The following is a 22,578-nucleotide window of genomic DNA, read 5'->3' as shown; positions in this document are numbered from 1 at the left end:
AGTAAGTCACTTATTCTCTTTGGCCCTCAATTTCTTTGTCTGTAAAATTGAGACAATAATATTTGGATTTCGTACCTCCCAGAGTTGTTTTAAGACTCAAAAGAGATAGGAAGTCTAAGGTTCTTTGTAATCATAATTCAACAAACGCCTGAGATCTACTACTATGATATTAAATTCTGTACTTTACAAAAATCTACATTTAGCTTGAGTAGTCTGAGGCCTCTAAGTAAGGACAAACTTCTTTTGGACTCTGCAAGAAATCATACATTTTATATGTATGATTGGTCCTTTAGATAAATTTTATCAACAAGTGTGGAAACATGAAGAATTTTCTACTTGAGTCTCATTTGACTTAAAATTTAAATGAAAAAAACATCAGCTAGTCTTTTCCTGGGCCAAGTATTCTGTTCAAACCAAGTTTTATGACACTTCATTTTATTTGGTCTAAAATGAATGATTTTAAATTTCAAAGAGATATTCCTTCTTTTAGGGTTGTGGAATTTGGTGACCAAGTTCGTGGTTGCCCTAGAGGTACCTGATGTGATAATGATTCTGCTTGGTCAGTTCAACTTCTTTCCTAGTTTGTAAGCCTCAGATGAGATCCTCTGGGGCCTGCCAAGTCTATGACAGGCAGCCTCTCCCCAACTCAGTAAAGCAGAAAGCTGAAAATGGAGAAAGACAAAGACAGAGATGAATTGAGTTGAATTAGGTCATGGGTAATACATTCACATAGACCTTCTCCTGCTACATAGGCTTTTAGTATTTTAATCTAATGATTTCTAGAACTGTTTATCTAAGTGTATCACCTACATAGAGAGGCAGGGTAGGTTAGCAGTTAAGTACTTTTGGAGTCAGGAAGATCCAAATTCAAATCCTGCCTCTGACACATGCTGACTGTGTGACTATAGGCATGTTAATGAATCTCTCAGGGTTTCCAGGTAACTCTTAAAGACTATATGGTCAAGACAGTTGCTGATTTGTATTAGTAGAGGGAGGTTTTTTGTTTCACTTCAGAGCCCCCCTATACTGATGCAATCATAAATGATTTATTTTAAAATCACCCAGACAATGATTTACAGCAGTTACTATGGGAGTAGAGGGAGTTGATTTCTCTTTCTTGGTGACCAGCTTGAGGCTGGTCTCTTGACTTTTCTCTTTATAGCAATGAAATAGTTTGTTCCATCCACCTGTGTTTCATGGAGATGAGATAGGGGCCACGAAAAAAAGTACATGGGGGGAGGGAGAAGGTGAAGAACCTGTCAACTGCCTCTCCCCCACCTCTGTGTCTTCTTAGCAGTCTCAGTGGTCAGCAATGAGATCTGATAACTTCCTGAGAGAGGGGTGCACTTCAGGATCAGTTGAGATGTCTTAGTTTAGTTGTATCATCATCAGACGTCTCTGATCTTCTCTGTGTTTCTGCTCATTCCCATGGCTCTGGAAACCCCTCCTTAAAAAACAAACAAACAAACAACGTCTATATCATTCTCATCTTCTATCACCTCTGATCATACTTGCTCAGAACACCCCTGGCCTACCTGAGTACGGAGCCCAAGCACTTCTTTTCTCTTTTACTGTATGACTTCTCCTCTCTTCCTTTACCAAATTTGTTCCTGCTGACACCAGTCCACACATTCAAGTACAAGACTCCCCCAAACTCCCAAATCTTAGGGATTTCTCCAAATAAAATGACTCCCTGTCTCACAAGCATGTGGAATTGAAGCTGCACTAGAGTGCCCATTAAGGAAACTTAAAGAGTATTTCCTCAATTGTCTCTTAATTCCTTAATTTCCCCTATTACAAGAGCCATGTCTCTTCCCTTGATGTTAGGCTAGGGTACAATTGCCAGAGTTTTGCTTGTTAATTTTATTTTAAATGCTTAGAACTAGTATTTCTTGTGCTTGGTATATAGATACATGCAAAACACTATTATTAGCTCAGAGGTTCCCAAACTTATTTGGCCTACCACCCCCTTTAAAAAAATTACTCAGTGGCACCCTGGAAACCCACTTTCTTTAACCATTTAATTTTTTTAAAATTTTCATCATTTAAAAATATAAAATATTTAAAAAACAATGCATCTTATATTTAATAATTTATTGTATTTTTTTGTTATTTTTTCCACTCATTAAAATTCTGATGATGCATTATTTCTTGCCTGCCAACTCTTGCTTGTTAAGACCTGTCTACAGATTTGACCACTGATCAGTTATAACTTGAATTTTGTTTGTTTATTTGGAACATAATATTAATCACTACAACTTTAACTCTGTTACACAACAAAGGAAACATGTATGAATTGTTTTTCAAAATTTTCTCATCTTCTCTTATTTTCTTATGCTTCCACTGCCTCCTTATTTTTATTCATTGTCCTCCAATTGCACCTGAGGCTACTTCCACCCCGCTGGGATCATTCCAGTGCCCTCCAGGGGGTAGTATCACCCACCATGGGAACTTCTGTTCTAGGCCCTCTCTCTTCCTTTTACAAAAATACTCAGGTTTCTCCTATTTTAAAACAATTCACTTGACTCCTTGGACTATTCAATACTTTCCCTTCCTACTAATGGCAAACTCTAAAAAGTGAATATTCTGCACTTAGTACTCCCACTTCTTTGATGCCTTGCAATCTGACTTCTGGTCCCACCATTTTCATGAAATAATACCCACAAAAGTCACCAGTTACCTTTAAGCAAATGAATCTGATAGCTTTTCTTGGTTTATAATCCTTGATCTTTCTGAAGTATTCTACATTCTTCTTGTCCACATCCTTTTCTTCTTCCTTTGGTAGTTAGATATAATCACTCTTCCTCAGTGTCCCTTGATTGTTGATCTATACATTCTCTGCTACCTAAATTCTGGTGTCTCCCAAGACTCTTTTCTAGCCTCTCATCTTCTATACCCTCTCCCTGGGGATCTCATCCCATCCATTCACAAGGGTTATGACGTCTGACTTTTCTGCAGATACACACATGTATTTATGTACACACATATACATATATACACATACATACATATCTCCCTAACATCTCCTCTTAACTTTAGTCCCACTTCTTCAACTGGTTGATGTTCTTTTGGAAGCTCAAAATCAATGTCCACATTGTATCTACCTGATCATCCCCTTCAAGTCTCCTCACCTCTCAAATCCTTTATTCTATTAGTGGTCACTCTGGCTTGAAAACCTTTGATGCTTTCTTTGACTTTTTTCTTTTGTTCATTTTTTTTATATCCAATCAGTTGTTAAGTCCTGTCAATTTTGCCCCTACATATCTATATATCTCTATCTATCTATCTATCTATCTATCTATCTATCTATCTATCTATCTATCTATCTATCTATCTATCTATCTATCATCTATCTACATCTTCTCCACTCAGAGAGACACCATCCTATTCTCATTTGTGCAGTGAATAGAGCATTGAACTTGGAATCAGTAAGACCTGAGTTCAGATTTGATCTCAGACACTTACTAGCCATGTGATCCTGGGCAGGTCACTTAACCTCTTTCTTCCTTAGTTACTTCAACTGTAAAATGAGGATAATAATAGCATCTATGTCCCAGGGTTGTGAAAATCAAATGAATTGATATTTGTAAAACACTTATCACAGTACCTGGCACATAGTAGAAGATATATAAATGTTAGTTATTATTGTTGTTACCATTATTATTTTCATAGCCTCCTACCTGGTCTCCCTACCTTAAATCTCTCCTCTCCCTCACCCATCCTTCACATGGTTTCCAAAATAATCTTTCAGGATATATCACTGCTCACAAACTTTCAATGACTTACCTTTCACAGGAAAACTCCTAGGAAAAAGTTGTCTAACCTCCTTGCTTTCATTTCTCCTCCACTCATTCCCCACTTAACCCTTTGGAATATGGCTTCCAACATCATTATTCAACTGAAACTTCTATTTCCAAAGTTACCAATGAGCATTCCCTCCCCCTTTTCTCTCCCAAACCATATTAGAAGGTTGAATTCCCTAAGGGATTAATACCCCAGCTTCATGATACTCTGTTGATTTGTAGTCTTAAAATTATAGCTCACAGGTTTTCATCTGGAAGGGTTGGCCACCCTTCTAGGAATATATGGAACCAATCCTGTGTCCTTTAGAAGACAGATGTTTTGCCATATCAATCACAAATGTCTTGCTCCTTTGAACTCTGACCCAGTCCATAGCTGCGATATATCCTGTCCTGAGTCACAAATGGATCTTGCGCAGTCAATCAGGTGTTAAGTTGCACACAGCTCTGATGCTGAGCCAATCAGGGGCTGTTACATATGTGAAACTGGATATAACCTGCAGAAATTGCTCTACTCTTTGGAGTCCCACCTGGAATTTTTCCAGCTGGGGCTCTGGGGCTGAAACCAAGGGACTCCCCCACATGTGAAACCATATGCAGGTGCTTCACCAGTTTGGTGATGTATGTAAATATTTCTATTGCTCTGTTAAGCTTTATCTTTATGTTTCTTTAATACTGCTTTATATTGTCATTGTGTGCAGAATAAATATTATACTGATTCTAATCTGGTGTGGGCATGTCCCTTATACTGTGCAATCTGTTCCTAAAAATACTTAAAGCAGCTGCAAGTATCTCCTTAACGATACATCTTCCAAAAATACACAGTGTCAGTGAGAAGACTAAACACGCATGTAGATTATTTAGTAGGGAGGAAGATGCAATGTGGGACTCTGTCCCTCCCACCCTTCAGGTGAGAAAGCAAACTGTCCTTGATAAAAATTCCTTTTAGAATTTATATTATTGCAAATAAAACTTTTCCAACTCTTCTTTGCAACACATAGGACATTCCAGATGTAGGTAAAAATCCACTCTTCACTAGGAGAAAGCAAGTTTAAAGATCAATATATTGGAGACAACAGATCTAGGTTCAAATTTCACCTATGACTATTGATCCTGGTGTGACCTTTGGCAAATCACTTGACTTCTCTATGCCTTGGTTTCCTTACCTGTAAAATGAGAGAATTATACTAGATGGATGTTGACTCCCAGCTCTAAATCTATGTACTATGAGCTTAATGAGTTATGAATTGTTTTGTTGGTATTAAGTGTCAAAATATTTTAGTGACTTTATCTAAAAAAATGGAAAAATTAATGTGCAAAGACTTGACTTTGTCCTAGAGGACTCATGGCTTCTTAATGTATCTCAGCACTGCACATTTTCTGTAAGAAGTTTTTCCTAAGAAGCCCTTAGGAAAGCTTAAAGGCTGACTTCAGCATGTTGTGATCTGGATGAATGTTCTATATAACAGATGTTCTTATTGTCAGTTTGATATCAGAACTCTTCTGTTTTCTCAGAAGTCCTTTATTATTTTTGAATTAATTTATCCTTAGGATTCTAGAACTTTGATGTCATTAAAAATTGTCCTCTAGTTCTATACAATGTTTTAAATTTATGTGAAACATTGAGGCAACCATTTCTGCGGTCACCACCATTTTCTTAGGAGTCAGTCACTCACAACTCTCAAAAGTCAATAACAACCTTGCTCTAGAAAACAACTCAATCACCAAATTCAGTTTCATCCTGTCCTCTCAGCAGCATCATTTTCCCTACTCCCACTCATTTAGTATGTCCATTTTCTTTGTCTTATCACAGTCCTTGGAAAGGGAAGGAAGGAAGGAGGGAAGGAAGGAAGGAAGGAAGGAAGGAAGGAAGGAAGGAAGGAAGGAAGGAAGGAAGGAAGGAAGGAAGGAAGGAAGGAAGGAAAGAAGGGAGGAAGGAAGAATTAGGAGGGAAGGAAGGAAGGAAGAATTAGGAGGGAAGGAAGGAAAGAAGGAAGGAAGGAAAAGGAAAGGCTAGTTTTAAAAGGAATTAAACAGACTCACAACTGCCCCCAAAGAGGTGTTAGACTCCCCCTAAAAGGATTTAAGCACACGGTATTGATTATTTGGGACTTCTACACCATCAGGTAAAACTTACCCTTTGGGCTTGCAGTTCATAAGGAGTGCAGATAAACTGAAATCCACAATGACCAAACAGTTTAGGTCAGCTCAAAAGGAAAACAAAACAAAACAAAACCAATAATATGGATGATCCTCTAGTTGTGCTTAGGAACATTGGTGGGCACCAGTATTCTGGGGCCTCAGCATCCATGCTGCTCATATGAATTCTCCGCTTTTCTGCCACATTGCACTTTCCTCCTAAACTATTTGCTTTCCCCAACAAACCAGCACCGTAACAGACTTCAGCACTCAATCATGAAAAAGTAAAAGAAATGTGTCTGATGTGAAGAAACACATTGGAAATCTATCCATTCATAGTCTGAAAACAAAATAAAAATACCAGTTTTCTGTGGTGAGTCCTTACAAATTCATAGGACAGTCCAAAAATATTGTAGATCAACTCCCACTGTCCAGGGCTCTGAACCCCGAGATGTCTGAGCTACCCCTCCACCTCAATTTATACACATGGGTTAGTTCTGCTTAGACCAGCTCAGGTTCAAGGTATTCTGCCTTTTACATTCTGTAATTATATATAATGAAATGGGGGGAAGTCAGCTGATCAGGGGTTCCCTAATCAATCCCCTATATGCACAATTGTCAAATCCAATGTTTTTTTTTTTTAATGTATCCATTCTTCTTGATCTTTATGCAGCATTGAACATTGTTGATTTATCATCTTCTTTGGGATACTTGCTCCCATCTGGGTTTTGATAGCACTGCTTTCTCTTGGTTCTCCCCTTGCACATCTGGCCATTCCTTCTCAGTCTCCTTTGCAGTCTATCATCCATGATGTGATAGACCCTAACTGTGGTTATACACCAAGGCTCTGTCTTGGGCCCCGTTATTTTCTTCTCTCTCTGTTTCTCTCTGTCTATGCTTCTCTGTCTCTGTCTTTTTCTCTCTCTACCCTATCACATCAATTCCCATGGATTCAGTTATCATGTCAGTGCTTCTGGCCCCCAGATCTACCTATCTAGCCCTATTCTTCCTTCAGTCCCACATTACCTAGTGCTTATTGTACACTTCCAACAGTATATCCCTTAGCCATCTCAAATTTAACACATCCCAAACACAACTCATTGTCTTTCTCTAAAGGCTATCTCTTTCTCTAAAATCCCTGTTTTTGCTAAAGGTTGCCACCATCTTTCCAGTTGCCCAGATTTGTAAGTTCAGAGTCATTCTTGTCTCTTCACTCTCCATCACCTTTCATATCCAATTGGTTGACAAGTCTAGTCAGTGCTACCTCCTCAAGTCTTTCCCATACACCCCCCCCCCCTTCTTTTAACTCACTCACTGTTATGGGAATGTAAATTTAAAGATCTTCCCTGCCCCTAGGCTAAAGTGCACCAGGAGCCTGGGGTGGGAGGCTTGTTTTTCAGTAGATACTTCTTGATTGGCCAGTGAGTCAATAAGGTTGTTACATTCTCTGAGCCAGGAGAAGGCTATATAAGCCCAGATGTGTAGCTTTGTTTTGGGGCTCACTTTAAGAAGTGTTCTGTGATTTGATCTGGATTCTGGGAAGCCATTGTTTAGAGCCCCCCCCCCTCGGCTTTGGAAAACCCAGATGTTGAAACCCAGATGTTGATTTGGTATGGATGTAATGGTTGGACAGTTTGAAAATCTGTCTACTTGATCTGTTTCTCTTGTCTTGATAATTCTGTCTGTGTATTCTGAAGTTCGGGGTGCTGACCTTTTTCCCCTGAACTAGGTGAATGATACATGTTTGACTGATTAAAGTAAGCTTGTTAACCCATTTTGAGTTGCTTTCCTTTATCAAAGCAGATCCAAGAACCTGTGTTGGCAGTGACCCTGGTGCTTGCTGCTACATTCAACCACTATTCTAGTCTATCTGGACAATTGTAATTTCTCTCCCGCTAGTCCATACTTTAGGTATTCCTAAAGCATAGGTCTTATCATGTCTTTCCTCTGCTCAGGAAGCACTATTGGTTCATTCTTGCCTCTAGGTTTTCCCTGCAAACTCCTATTCTTTGGAATTTAAAGCCTTTCACAGTCTGGCACCAATCTACCTTTTCAGACTTATTGTAAATTAATCTCTTTCATATACTCTATGTTCCAATCAAATCAACCTACTTGTGATAACTTGCACATAACATTGTATCTCCTATGTCTGTAGGATCATAAATCTAGAACTGGGACAAACATCAGAGATCATTGGGGCTAATGACCATATTTTACAGATAAGGAAACTAAGGCCTAGGGAAGCTTTACAATAGTAAGTGACCCAAGTGGTACTTCAACCTAGAGCTTCTGAGAACAACAAGTACTTCCCCCACAATACTGTGTGCTTACTGAGTCTTTGAACAGACCTTCTCCCATGTCTGTTCAACAAATTAATTGTTGTAAAATCTCTGTCTGCCTTCAGAACTCAGTTCAAGTATCCTCTTACATACAATGATTCCTGAGGCTCCAGCTGCCAGGGCCCACCCCAAATCATCTTTTGTTTTCTTTATGTTAATTTTTACATCCACCTATAACTACATAGTAGAGGATGCCAAGGCCATCTCCAGTTGTCCTGATCTATAGCTTGCCACTTGACCCAGATGGCTCTGGAGGAGAAAGTGAGGCTGGTGACCTTGTACAGCCCTGCCTCACTTAAATCCAATTCACTTGCAAATCATGGCATCACCTCCCTGACCTCACAGTCTTCTTTAAGAATGAAGAACAAACAACAACAATCTGACAGGATGTAAATTCTTTGGAAACAGAAACTGTTTAGGCAGCTAGGTGACACAGCAGATAGAACACTGAGCTTGGAACTAGGAAAACCTGAGTTCAAATTCAGTCACACACACTTACTAGCTGTATGACCTTGGGCAAGTCACTTAAACCTGTTTGCTTCAGTTTTCTAATCTAGAAAATGAACTGGAGAAGGAAATGGCAAACCATTCCAGTATCTTTGTGGAGCAAATCCCAAGTGGTATGTTCAAAGGGCTATAAAAAAGTGCATACCCTTTGACCCAGTAATACTACTTATAGGGCTGTATCCCAAAGATATCATAGAAGTGGGAGGAGGACCCATATGTACAAAAATATTTATAGCAGCTTTTTTTTGGTGGCAAAGAATTGGACATCAAGGGGATGCCCATCAGTTGGGAAATGGTTGAACAAGTTGTGGTGTATGAATTGTGCTGTAAGAAATGAGGAGCAGACAGACTTCATAATAACCTGAAGAGACATATAAACTGATGCTGAGTGAGGGGAGCAGAACCAGGATAACATTGTACACAATTACAGTACAGACACATCGTATCTGTGATGACTGATTTTGATAGACTGGGCTCCTCAGCAACGCAAGGTTAGAAGACAACTCCAAAAGACTCATGATGGAAAGGGAAATTCACATCCAGAGAAAAGAACTACAGAGTCTGACTACAGATGGAAGCAAACTACCTGCTCTCTCTCTTTTGTGTTTTCTTTTGTTTTGTTCCTTCTTTCTTGTTATTCATTCCATTAGTTATGATTCTTTACAACTTGACTAATGTTTAATGCGAAGATATTTGTAGAACCTATATTGGATCGCATGCTGCCATAGGGTGGGGGGAGAAATTTTGGAACTCAAGGAATTGTGGAACTGAATGTTGTAAACTAAAAGTAAACAAATAAATAAAACAAGTGAATGAATGAATGAATGAATGAATTTTTAAAATTTTAAAAAATGAATGAAAAAAAAAAGAAAATCCCAAATGAGGTTATGAAGAGTTGAACATGACTGAAACAACTGAACAACAAAAACAACGGATAGTACAGTGCCTGGCATATAGTAGGTGCTTAATAAATGCTTGTTAATTGATTACCTCTGGATTAAATATAAATGCAAATTCCCCAGGTAGCAGTAAAAGTCCTCCACAAATTGACTCCAAACTACCTTTCCAGACTTACTGCACGTTACTCCCCTTCATGTCCTTAATCCTACAGACTCCTTTTTGTTCCTGAGCTCTATTGTTTCCCTCTTCTATGGATTCACACAGGCCTCACATCTGGATTACACTCATTCATCATCCTGATTCTGCAGAATCCTTGTTTTCCATCAAGACCCAACTCTGATGCCATCCCTTCTCTGATGCCCCCTCTGTGGCTTCAGTTAGAAGTGTTCTTTCTATCTTTTTTCCAAGAATGCTTTCTCTGGCTCTTTCCTTCCCCCTATCACACTTTATCTCATATTATACTTATATCATACTCCCTGCAGTCAAATATAAGCTTTTTAATGATGATGACTGTGTTCCTTCAACATTTTTTGTATCCCTAGTGTCTAGGGCAGTGCTTTGTACTTGACTACTTTCATGGATCTGAGATCTCAATAATGTGTGTTCCTTTCAGAAGTGCAAATCTTAGTCCATCTATACTCTCTCCTATGTGGTTGTTGTTCAGTAGGTTTTCATTTGTGTTTCATTTGTGTCACTCTTTGTGATCTTATTTGGGGTTTTCTTGGCAAAGATACTGGAGTAGTTCATCATTTATTTCTCCAGCTCATTTTATATATGAGGAAACTGAGGCAGAGAGGGTTAAGTGACTTGCCCAGGGTCACACAGCTAGTAAGTATCTGAATCCAGATTGGAACTCACAATGATGAGTCTTCCTGACTCCAGGCTCAGCACTGTATTCACTGTACTACCTAGTTGCCTCAGTTCTTATTTATGTCCTTCCATAAATCCTGCACAGGAATTCTACCCAACCAACTTACTTGGAGGCCTTCCTTTAGATCTCTTGATATTTTATGTATACCAATAGAGCATGTGGATTATCCTTTGGCTATCCCTTCCTCTTGCTGCATGACTAGCCTACCTCCTTATCCTGCCATACATCTCTTTGATAATATATTTTATGCTACTTTTTTCTACACTGTAATGTATTGCCACCTACTCACAGTCACCATGGGCTTCTCTATTGCTCTATGGGTGACTTGCAGATTTCATTTCTTCAGGAACTGTGGTATTCTAGCCGTATAGAACCATCAAAAGAATATTGATAATAAAAAGATTGAGTTGTTTCACAGAGAAGGTAGGCATAATTTGAAGCACTGTGTACAGTCCCCAAAACAATACAAGTCATTTTCTTTTTCCTTTTCAGTTCTCTGCTGTGTTTGTTCAAAATTTCTCAGACCAGTTCTATATATTGTCCATATAACTATATGACATGATCTGGACAACAGGCATTCTTCATCCACTTAATTTTTCCAATGTGGATAGTAGACCAAATACTTTTGAGATCTCATTTGGGAAGTTTTTGCATTGCTCTGGGGCTTGATACAATCAGAACCATGTCTTCCGAAAATAGAAGCAGTTAGGTGACTTCACCATCCATGGGGAATCCTTCTTCCATTTCTACTCTTCACCAAACTGTCTATATAAAAGTAGCCAGCACCTTCCCCCCCCCCCAATTTATTTGGTGCTTTTTTTGTGTGCATTACCTCTTTTCTCTCACCCATCTGGATGATTTTGTTTGACCAACCTTTATCCATCCAAATCCAGAGAGATTGGTCTTGAAAAGGAAACCTTGAGAGGTGATTGCAGAATGGAGCAGCCAGTGAGGAGGTAGTGGTTGGCTGAACATGATGGATGGGAAATATCGAAAGCAATGATGATGATAAAGTAGGCAGGGAACTGAAATCAATCACAGAGTAAGGGGAATGTTTCATTTTTTATGCATTGATTGGCAATGTAATGAAAATGATTATTCACTTTCTGATGCTGTTATGTAAGTAGCCATCCTGATTTGAGAGCCAGTACCTGGATATTGTTCTATCCACCATTTGACTGTTATTTCTTCCAAAGAACAAAAGGCATCATAGAAACTGGCTTTCTGTTTGACTTGTGATTTGTACCTAGTAACTGAGGCAATTTGTACATTTTTCTCTCTGTTCCCAGATGAAAAGGAAATTGATAAAGAAAAAGTGTTCTGGTTTTGAAGAGAATCAATACTATTCTTTTTCCCTCTTTTTTGCCCCCAACCTTCAACCCCCTATTTTGTGGACATTTGGGTATAAGAGGTAAATAAAATAAACGAACAAGGCTAATAGTTTATATACTGAATGACCATGCTATCAGATAAAAAACAAAACAAAACAAACCAACTCTTGTTTTTCCTTTCCAAGCTTCCAGAGATGGTGTGAATAAACCTACCAAATGGAATTATGGCTGGGTGGGGGAAAGGCTGAGTGTGACAATCCCAATGTTTTCCGAACCATTCTCCTTCATATCTGAGCATTCTAGTCCTAGGTTTCCCCCCAGAATATTGATAGTGCCCTGGGATATCTCAAAGATTCACCTAACAGGTTATGATATGCTAGACTCCAGGGTAGACCATCACTGGGGCTGTATCTACTTTATGCCCTCTATCACTTCCCCTTCTGCTCATACATCCAACCTCCCAAATTCACTCAGAGCTTGCCCTTTCTGGCTCTCAACATTCCTCCTCATGATGGAAGTCTTTCTGGGATTGCCTAAATTGGGTTGTTTGCTGTTATCCCAGGGACTCAGTTTTGTGCTATTGCAGAGAACAGAAAGGTGCATTTGTGACAAGGTATCAGGTAGAGGGAGAAGTAGGTGCCTCATTGAGATGGTATTAAAAAAAAAGATCTGGAGTCTGAGCTGATTAGCATGTGAGAGACTGGAGTGAAAGCACTGGGATTAAGACAAAGGCTGCCTGGCCACGCCCCCCCCTGCCCCTTTGCACAAACAACCAGGCTGAAGGTAGATTTCACCACCTTCAAGGCTGCTGCAGATTTCACTCAAATATACACTTGGGAGGGAGTTGCTTGTCATTCCCTTGGGGTAGCCAAAGATACTGTTATCTCAGATAACCAGGTCCTGACATTGAATTAAAGGCACCTATCCCCTAAGAACTATGTCCTCAGGTACTGAAAGGACTGACGGGTGTGACTATGGAGTGAATGTCTGTAATCTTTGAAAGATCATGGAAAAAAGGGAGAATGACCACAAACTGGACAATTTTATCAAGAGTTGAACATGGCTGAAAGTTCAGGACTCGATCATCCACCAAAGGGATTTTCCTAAAGTGTGGGTTCTGTCCTGTGACCCCTCCTTATCAATAAACTCCAGGGCCCCCCTCTCATCCCTAGCATCTAATACAAAAGGCTCTGTTGGGCATTTAAAGCCCATCACAACCTGACCCCTCCTGCCTTTCCAGTCTTCTCACACATCACTTCCTACTGATGGGGTGCTTGGGATCTATGTTTGTGATATTAGTTTGTAACATCAGTTTGTAAAATCAATTTGTAAAACCAGTCTGTAAAATCACATTTCCTGCCCCCCCCCCCCCAGTCTCAGAGCATTAACTCTGCCCCTTCCCCCTGCCAGCACTCTGCCCAGCAACAACTCATGAACTGTTTATTTCTGCTTGGAACAATAACAAGCTACATCTATGAATCCTTCATTAAACCATCTATAAACATTTTAGCTTAGGCACATGTTATCTCCCCTTAGTATAGTGGCCAGCTGCATCTATGAATCTTTCAATGCACTATCTATAGGTTAACTCCTTAGCCAATTATACACATACTGAGTCTCCATTAGCCTTGGTTCCCAACATCCATCTTGTCAAACTCATGTTTGTGTTAAACTCATCAGTGTCAGACTAGGCACTTCTCAGTCAGACTTGACTGCTAGCTGACTCAGTGATGTTTCAGGCCTAAAATCCTACAGGTAGCCCCACCTTGGGGTATTTCCCAGTGAATTATGGGCAATATGCCTGCTAAGTTGATATTAAAAGTGCATGTTCCTTTAAACACTGACCACTCCTTAACTCCTCCCTAATCCCACCCTTACTCACCTAGTTAGCATAATTGACATCTGATTTACTGTCTTGACTCCTTAAAACTATACCTGTGACTTCTTTAAGTTTGCAGGTTCCCTAAGAGCCCCTGCCTGCTGTAAAGTGTAACAATAAACTTTTATAATCCTGACTTCAAGATTGCTTGGGCCTACTGAATTCCTTCCAGACTCGGGGATTCTGGTCATCAATTAGAGTCCCAGTAAAACTTATTGCCATCCCCCCTCATTACCTACCATGCTCCCTTCACATCAGTGACTCTGGCCTCCTTGTTGTTTCATGAACAAGACACTTCATCTCTCAACTTCTGGCATTTTCTTTGGCTGTTCTCCAAACCTGGAATGTTCTCCCTCTTCAACTTTGCCCACCAACATTCCTGGCTTCCTTTAAGTCCTAAATTAAGCTCCAGTTTTTACAGGAAGTCTTTCCCTCTTTATTCTAGCACCTTCCTTCAGCTTATTATTTCCTATTTATCCTGTATATGCTATACTTGTTTACATATTGTCTTCCCCATTAAGTTGCAAGCTACTTGAGGGCAAGGGCTATATTTTGCCTCCTTTTTGTATCCTCAGCACTTAGACAATGACTGACACATAGTAGGAGCTTAATAAATGTTGATTGATAGGCAGTCACCTAATCTGTCTACCAGTAAGACCAGCCCTTTATTCATTCATGTCCCATTCTTTGGACCTCATTTGGGATTTTCTTGGCAAAGATACTGGATTGGTCATTTCTTTCTCTAGGTTCATTTTACATTATGAGGAACTGAGGCAAACAGGGTTCAGTGACTTGCCCAGGGTCACACAGCTAGTAAGTGTCTGAGACCAGATTTGAACTCAGGAAGATGAGTCTTCCTGACTGTAGGCCCAGAACTCTATCCCTTGCACCACTAGCTGTTCCACACCATCCCTATGTAGTAGATGTACTTGTCTATCTGTCCCTATATGTCTCCTCTTTTGTTTAGGGACACCAAAGAATATTTCCTTTTACTCTTTTCATCTTTCTCATCTCTAAATTTATGCCCTTCCTTCATTATCATTTTTCTTGACTTGTTTCTCTTCCAGATAATCCTCTTTCAAGACTATCCCAAAATCTGATAAAGGAAATGGGTAAAGCAGTGGATATAATTGGAAAAGAAAATACTGGAGTCCTGTTTGGCAAAGTGAACATCACCTCTGAGAAGTTGTTGGAGCAAGAGTTTGCTATCAAAGATGTCCCCACAGTGAAGCTTTTTGTTGAAGGTCAAAGACAGAAGCCCATTGACTGCAGAGGTAACTGACCCCAGTCCCTTCCTTGCAGACCCTCACTCTGGATGGAGCCCTGTTCTCTCTGAGAACTGTGTTGGTGAAAACAATAGCTGGACTGAAGGAAAGAGAGTTCGCTCAACCCCTTAGGCCATTAGCCTAACTGGGCAGGCCTCCAAGCTATACTTTGGGTCCAATCTTTTGTCAGATCAAAGCTTTCTCTGTTGCCTCAGCTGACCAAGAATATCACCTCCCCATTCAGTGCTGGAGGCAGAGGAAAGGAAGGGAGGGCAGGGAGTGGAAAGGAAGGGAAGGGAAAGGATGGATTTTTCCCTAGAGCCTGTTCCCCTCCCACCCCATATCCCAAGCCCCTTTTAGCCCGTTTTATTTTTCAGTTTGAGATGATGCTCAGAGTTCATTGTGGTAGTAGGACTTCCTGGTTAACTAAAGGGGACACTGAGTCATAGAAGAGGGATGAAGAGAATAGAGAAACTCCCGGAATGTCTGGGGCATTACTCAGCTGAATCTGAACACAGGCCAATGGGAAGAATACCAGGCTGGGTCTAAGAATACGTGGGCCAGCTTGGCATGAGAGTGACTACTTTACCCTACCCTTCTCCCAGCCTTAATTTTCTCTTCTGTCAAACGAGAGGTTGGACTAGATGATTTCTGCCATCCTGTCCCTTCTAACTTGATCTTCCTTTGAGGTGGAAGAAAGAATGCTGGACTTGGACTAAGGGTATCCCTGACTTTGAATCAAACCTCTGAATATCAATTTTCCTCCCTGTAGAATGGGATCAATGATATCTGCTGACCCACCTCACAGAATTGACATAGGGTTCAGATGAAATAATATAGAGAAAGCCCCTTCCAGTTAATAAATGTTATTCTATGAAAAAGAAAATTTTTCCTTCTCAAGCTTCCAACGAGGAGAACTAAACTTTCCAAGGGGAGTGGGGTAGGGGAGGTTTGAGTTTGTTGTGTCAGGGGGATTTTGTGACCTCCTTCCTTCCTAGATGGGTGCTGTAGGTCTCTGTCAGTTATGATGATGATCTTAATTTTCTAATACTGAGCCTGGACTTTTGGAGATCAGATTTCATGGTCTGTAGAAAACATGGGAGGGGGACAGTAAGGGGCTGGGAGAAGTTGTCAGGGATTTGTGGTTGGGAACACCTGTCTATACAGGAGGAAGAGATGGCTTTGGTGGGGTAAGAAGTGGATCCTGCCAAGGAACTGATAGTTTTTGAAGGGGATGAAAATTAAGGGGGAATAAATTTCATTAGTGGAGATTCTAACTCCCAAATTGACACTTGGGAGGCAGATTCACAGTCACCTGGGGCTCTTTTGGAATCCTGCCTCTGCAGTTTATTAGCTGTGTGACCTTGGGCAAGTGCCCACTCAGGGTTTCATTTTCCTCATTTGTAAACATGACTGAAAAAGTGACTGAAATTGACCTCTCAGGTCCTTTCAAAATATGCTGCTAATGACCTATGGATCATTAATTAATCTATGATCCCAATGATCAATGGATTGTTAATAATAGACCCTAATGGAGCAGCTAGGTGGTGCAGTGAATAGAGCACTGGCCCTGGAGTCAGGAGGACCTGAGTCCAAATCCGGACTCAGACACTTGACACACTTACTAGCTGTGTGACTTTCTTTGGGCGAGTCACTTAACCCCAATGGCCCTCCAAAACGAATTCCCCCCCCTCCAAAGCCCCTAATTTGTGATCTAATCTATGGCGATAGAGAGCAGTAGCACAGGTACAGACAGGATGATATGGTGGAACGAACATTAGCTTCCAGTCTCAGCGTTGGCACAAATGAGCTGCATTCTCTTTGGTGAATCTCATACATTCTCTGAGCATGAGTTTCCTGTTTTATGAAGTGGTGATGATACCATGTGCCCCACCGACCTCACCTGAACTTCAGGGTGTTGTTGTGAGGATTAAAAGATAAAGGATTGTGAAAGGCTTGCTATTATTGTCACAGAGCTAGTTATTCAGGGTAGGACTCTCTTCCAGGAATGTGAGGGGCAAATGCCCCAGGGTCTGGTTACTAGGCCAGGGTTCAAGCGGCTCCTGTTCCTTTGACATCAGATACTGCTATAGAATCTTTAGAGACAGAAGGGGTTTCAGTGGTCATTCAGTTTCCTCCCTCCCTTTCACTTTACAAAAGAGGAAACTGAGACTTAAGTTTAATGGTGTGGCTTGCCAAAGATCACACAAGGTAGTGTAAGAGGCAGGATTGAAGCTCAGGTTAAGTGTATGATTTTTTTCTACTACCTCTTACATCTGAGAAAGAGAAACTGCAACTTCCCTCCAGACTGGGGGGTTGGTATGGGGCATGACAATGTGTGAACCCCAATAAGGACCAAAGCCTGAACTAATCAATCAGACTGCTTTGCTCTAAAACTGCCCTTTCCTGTGTCAGCAAGTTCAAAGACCAGAGAAGGCTGAATAGTGGGTCTTCTCTTATCTTTCCTAGAGGCATGTGCTGTGTGTGGGAGGCTCAGGTATCCTGGGATCTTAGTTTCCAACTGACACTACTTTGTCAATTGTCTTGTCAATCTGTATTTAAAACTTATTCAACTAAGACACTTCCTTACTCATGGTATAGTTAAACATATGGAGACCATAAATCTGAGGGACACAGAAATCCTGGGATTGTCCTAAAACGTAAAAAAAACTTTGTCATTCTTGTACCAGACAATCAGAACTTACATTTTGGTTCCTTATGCATACAGGTTAAGCTAGCTTCAGCTAACTTTAAGGAAATAAACATATGGATTTGCATCTTTAATATCTTATTTGCCTCCTTTAACCAAACTTTCAGGTCTACAGGAAGTATGGATCTAGTGGGCAGCCTGATCTTGATTTCTGGGTCACCCCTCTGGCATCTTCTGAGCTTGCCTTGGCTTCAGTCTAGATTCTTCCCCCATCTCCCCCACCATCTCTGCTTGTTTCTCTGATACTTCAGAGTGAAGGAGACATTCAGAAAATAAAGGCTGGGTGGAGAAGTCTCTGGATTTTCTGAAAATAATTCTCCAAACCCTTCCCTCTGTACCCATGATATGCTGGATCTGTTCTCAATAAGCATTGTTTTCTGACTGTTCCATGCCTTGTTGGAAATTCTCCAGAGAAGTCACCATCCTCATCAAACATTCACAGAACATCTACCATTTACCAGGCCTCTCAGATTGCAGAAGTATCTCTGCCATGGAGGAGTTTTCTGGCTGACTGGACAGACTAGATCCACCTTCATCCCCATCATCCCTCCTTTTATAACCTTATAAGGCAGCATACACTTAGTGTTCAATGTATGGGAGATACAGAAATTGCCACAGCATCTTGGAGAATAGAAAAAGATCATTTTAGACTGAAGGATTGTGGGGGAAGAGTTTATGGTCCTAAACTACAATCTGTCTTAGGAATCAGACTGTCAGGTGTGTTCCCTATCCCTGCATCCACCCAACTGGAAGGGAACCTCCATCTCAAAGCCAAAGATGGGGCATTGGAAATGGGGCAGGTATTGTATGTCTAGGATTGACTTTGGTTCACTGAAGTTCTTTGAGTGGACAGCAGGGTACCATGTACCAAAATTTCCATGTACTAAAATTGCCAGAATAGCTACCAGTTAAAAATTAATATCTGTATAGGTTATGTAAGAGGGAGAGCAGACACTGTGATCTGCTTGAACAGCAGAGTTGTGGGGCTGCTGGAGAATGAAGGGCAGGAGCTGGAAACTGATTAGATGGGAAAGAGGATAACCACTGGTAGGTCACTTTTTCAGGGACATTGTCATCAAGGAGAGGACTTGTTTCTTCTTGATGGTGTCTGACTTAAAATTAAAGGCTAGAAAATCGGGGTGGTTAGGTGGTGCAGTGAATAAAGCATCAGTCCTGGAGTCAGGAGGACCTGAGTTCAAATGTAGCCTCAGACACTTGATACACTAGCCATGTGACTTTGGGCAAGTCACTTAACCCCAGCTGCCCTCCAAAAAAAAAGGCTAGAAAATCTCATTCTAATGAGACTGGACTTGGGATTTAAATAGAGAGAGTTGTTGATGAGGAGGAATCTTAACAGGGAATTTTTAAAAATTGCCCAGAGTAGAAATACAGAGTAGCTGTATTTCTTTGTTCCTAAAGATTCACTCCAATGACTGGCGGGGGGTGGTGGGGGAGAGGGAAAGGGGGGATATGCAGGAGGACAGAAAAGAGAAGGAACTGAGGTCTTCCTCTTCTCAACTAGTTTGGGTAGCCTTTGGTCCTTCTGTCTGGAGGGATGGACCTGAACCGTGGGCCTGCTTTTTTTTTCTGGCATATCTAAACTTTCCTGGAAGCAACACAGTAAGGTTATTGCAACTTTGGGAAGCTAGTTGGACCTGGACAGGATCTGTGGTGGCATAGAATCTGGGAATATTTCATCTCTGAGACCCCCTTATGAGGCAGAGTGACTTGGAATTTATCTGTAGGCTATGCAATGTTAGAGGTATATTAAAGATTCCCAAACACTTTTTCATTTGGAATACAACCAGAACCAAGAAAGATGCTAGGAATAAACTGGGGGCCTGGTCTAGGCTGAGCTGTGTCATTAACAGCAGTATGACCTTGAGTAAACTACTTAATTTCTCTGACTCTCTGTTTTGTTGCTTACCAAATGGGAATAATATTGTATGCTCTAACCAAATGGATATCATAATATCTACCTGACATTCTTCACGGGATTCTATGAAAATGCTAGAAATAGTTTAAAAGGGAAGCATTATTTAAACATAATAGGCAGATGGAGTTTTGTACTACTAATTTAAAAGACCTGTCAAAACAGTGCTCATTCTTATAGTGAAACTTCTTTGCAGAAGCATCCATGAATAAATGAGAAAGAAACAGCCCTACACGAGATCTCTGTAAATCATTCACAATGCATTTCTGGCTCAGGCATTATGGCATCATATGACTTTTGAAAGACATTGACTCCATTAAGCCGTTTGCCAGGAAATGGGCTGATTCAGGCAGTGCCTGCTGCTGTCATTTTGTTGTTCCAACTGTGTGTGGGTGACCAGAATGACCATGGTGACCTGGTAGGAATAGGGTATATTGCCAGGCATGGGGGCACCTCAGATCTGTGAAGTTTAGAAGTATCAGTGAAACTACTATTTTTTTCCCTTTCTTAGGGAGAATGGGTGAAAATCATTTGGTGCACCTAGTTTATGAGAGTCAGCTCAAATGAAGTTTTGGTGGGACTGGCTACCCTGGTATAAGCTGGAAATAGAGCAAGGCAAATTCATAGAAGCTGACTACATTGCAGGTTATTAATGGCAGTGAGGAATTAAGAAAAAGAACTGGCATTTATATCGTGCTTAAATGTGAACCAAACGTTTCACCTTTATTATCTCCTTTGAGCCTTACTGAACAGCTCTGGATATTCTCTGTTTTTCTGGCTCTCCTCCCTCTCATCTAGCTATTTCTTCTGTCTCTGTTGTTGAATCCTCAGACATTTTCTGTCTACTTGCCTAAGTGTGTTTCCCAAGGCTATGTCCAGGGTCCCCTTCTGCTCTTTCTCCATATTCTCTATCATTGTTCATTCTTCACTCTCAAAGAGGACGGATGATACCAGGAATGTCATGTCTCGACTTGCAAGTGAACTGGATTTAAGGGAGGCAGAGCTGTGCAAAGTCACCAGCTTCACTAATGAGCTTATCAGCTCCAATAGATTTGTCATCTCTATACAGAAGACTTCTGTGTTTATATATCCATCTCTAGTCTCTTGCCTGAACTATGGTCCCATATCAGCAACTCTTTGCTAGACATCTATACCCAGATCTCTGGTTGTCATCACAAGGCCAACATGTCCAAAATGACATTTCATTTTTTTCCCCTAAGGCCTCCATCAAGCCCCTCCACCAAAATTTCCTCTTTCTACTGATTCCCTTCCCATCCTCCCATCTCCCAATTACTCAGGTGTGTAACCATGAGATCATCCTTGATTCATCCCTGTCCCTAGTGGTCAATCACTTGCCAAGTCCTGCTGATCCTCTCTCCCTCCCCATCTCTCTCATCTGTTCTATTTTCTCCATCTACCCAGCCATCACTCTGATCCATATCCTCACTCTATCTTGCCTAAATTATTATAACAGCTTCCTAATTGATCTCAGGGCTTCTAGTCTCTCCCATCTCCAATCCATCCTCCATGGAGGTATAAAGTTAATCTTCCTAAGACACAAATCTGACCACTCCTTTGCTCAAAAAGTTTTGGTGGCTCCCTATTGCCTATGATAAGACACAAACTCCTACACCTGGTGTTTAGACATTCAAAATCTGACTTCCACCTACCTTTCCAGATGCATTTCATATTATCCCTCTTAAGGAATCTGTGGTCCTCTCAAAGTAATCTCCTAGCTATTCCTTGAACTTGACTTTCTATTTTCCACTTCCATGTCTTTGCATAGGTTGTCCCCTTGCCTAGAATATACTGTCTCCTTATCTCTCCATTCATTCAAGGCTCAGCTCAGCTACTACCTTCTTCCATGAAGCTTTGTCTAACTTCCCTAGTTATCAGTGTTCGCTTCCTTCCCAAATTATCTTGTATTTGTATGTATGTATATGTATTGTTTTTTTTTTGGAGGGGGGAAGGCAGGGCAATTGGGTTTAAGTGACTTGCCCAAGGTCACATGGCTAGTAAGTGTTACGTGTCCGAGTCCAAATTTGAACTCAGGTCCTCCTGGCTCAGGGCTGGTGCTCCATTCACTGTGTCACCTAGCTGCCCCTGTATATGTATTGTTGACCTGAAAGTCTGGTTAAAAGAGGCAAACAGGCTAGGTGATATATAAATCATATTGTTTATTCCCTTAAAGCTAGCAGAATACATGTATGAACTCCGTCAGAACATAAATTCTGCCTGCCTGATAAAAGAATGACAATCCTTTTAATATGTTCTAGAACAATCCCAATTCCAGATGTCTGTGTCCCTCAGATTTGTGGTCTCCATATGTGTTTAACCATACCATGAAAAAAGAAGTTTCTTAGTTAAGTAAGTTCTAAATACAACAAGACAAAACAATTGACAAAGTGTCGATTGAAATTACAATCCCAGGATATCTGTTTCCCCTGCATAGCATATGTCCATAGGATATCAAGATAAGAGAAGTCTTACTATTCAAGACAATGTCTGGTTCTAGGCATCCTGTCTTTAAAAAAAATTTTTTTTTTGCTTTTGGAGGGCAATTGGGGTTGACTTACCCAAGGTCACACGGCTATTTTTTTGTGTTAAGTGTCTGAGGCCGGATCTGAACCCATGTCCTCCTGACTCCAGGGCTGGTGCTCTATTCACTGAGTCACCTAGCTGCCCCATAGGCATCCTGTCTTTTAGTGATTACAGGAAGAAAGCTCCTGGTCAGCCTCATCCTATAGTTTCTGACACAAGAAAGGGCATTTTTAGAGTAAAGCAAAGCTTTACTTTAGCTCAGGCTTTGGCTTTTATTGGGGTTCAATGATCTGAAATGATTATCAGTATATATACGCTATCTATCTATCTATCTATCTATCTATCTATCTATCTATCTATCTA

The 22,578-nt window shown here is 40.7% G+C and overlaps 1 protein-coding gene across 1 annotated transcript in view; it reads left to right on the top strand.

Annotated features, from left to right (window-relative positions):
- PDILT (protein disulfide isomerase like, testis expressed) overlaps positions 1-22,578 on the top strand; it is a 57,413-nt gene that overhangs the window by 4,196 nt on the left and 30,639 nt on the right. The window contains exon 2 of the mRNA XM_069095974.1: positions 14,834-15,040. Coding sequence (XP_068952075.1) covers positions 14,834-15,040 — 207 coding nt within the window. The remainder of the gene's footprint in view (positions 1-14,833; positions 15,041-22,578) is intronic.

This window comes from Petaurus breviceps, unplaced genomic scaffold (assembly GCF_028583685.1).
Source record: "Petaurus breviceps papuanus isolate PSGF00001 unplaced genomic scaffold, PetGlider_PUasm1.0 229, whole genome shotgun sequence".
Lineage (NCBI taxonomy): Eukaryota > Metazoa > Chordata > Mammalia > Diprotodontia > Petauridae > Petaurus > Petaurus breviceps.
The sequence above is the reverse complement of the archived record's forward strand: the minus strand, read 5'-3'. Positions and strand labels throughout refer to the sequence as shown.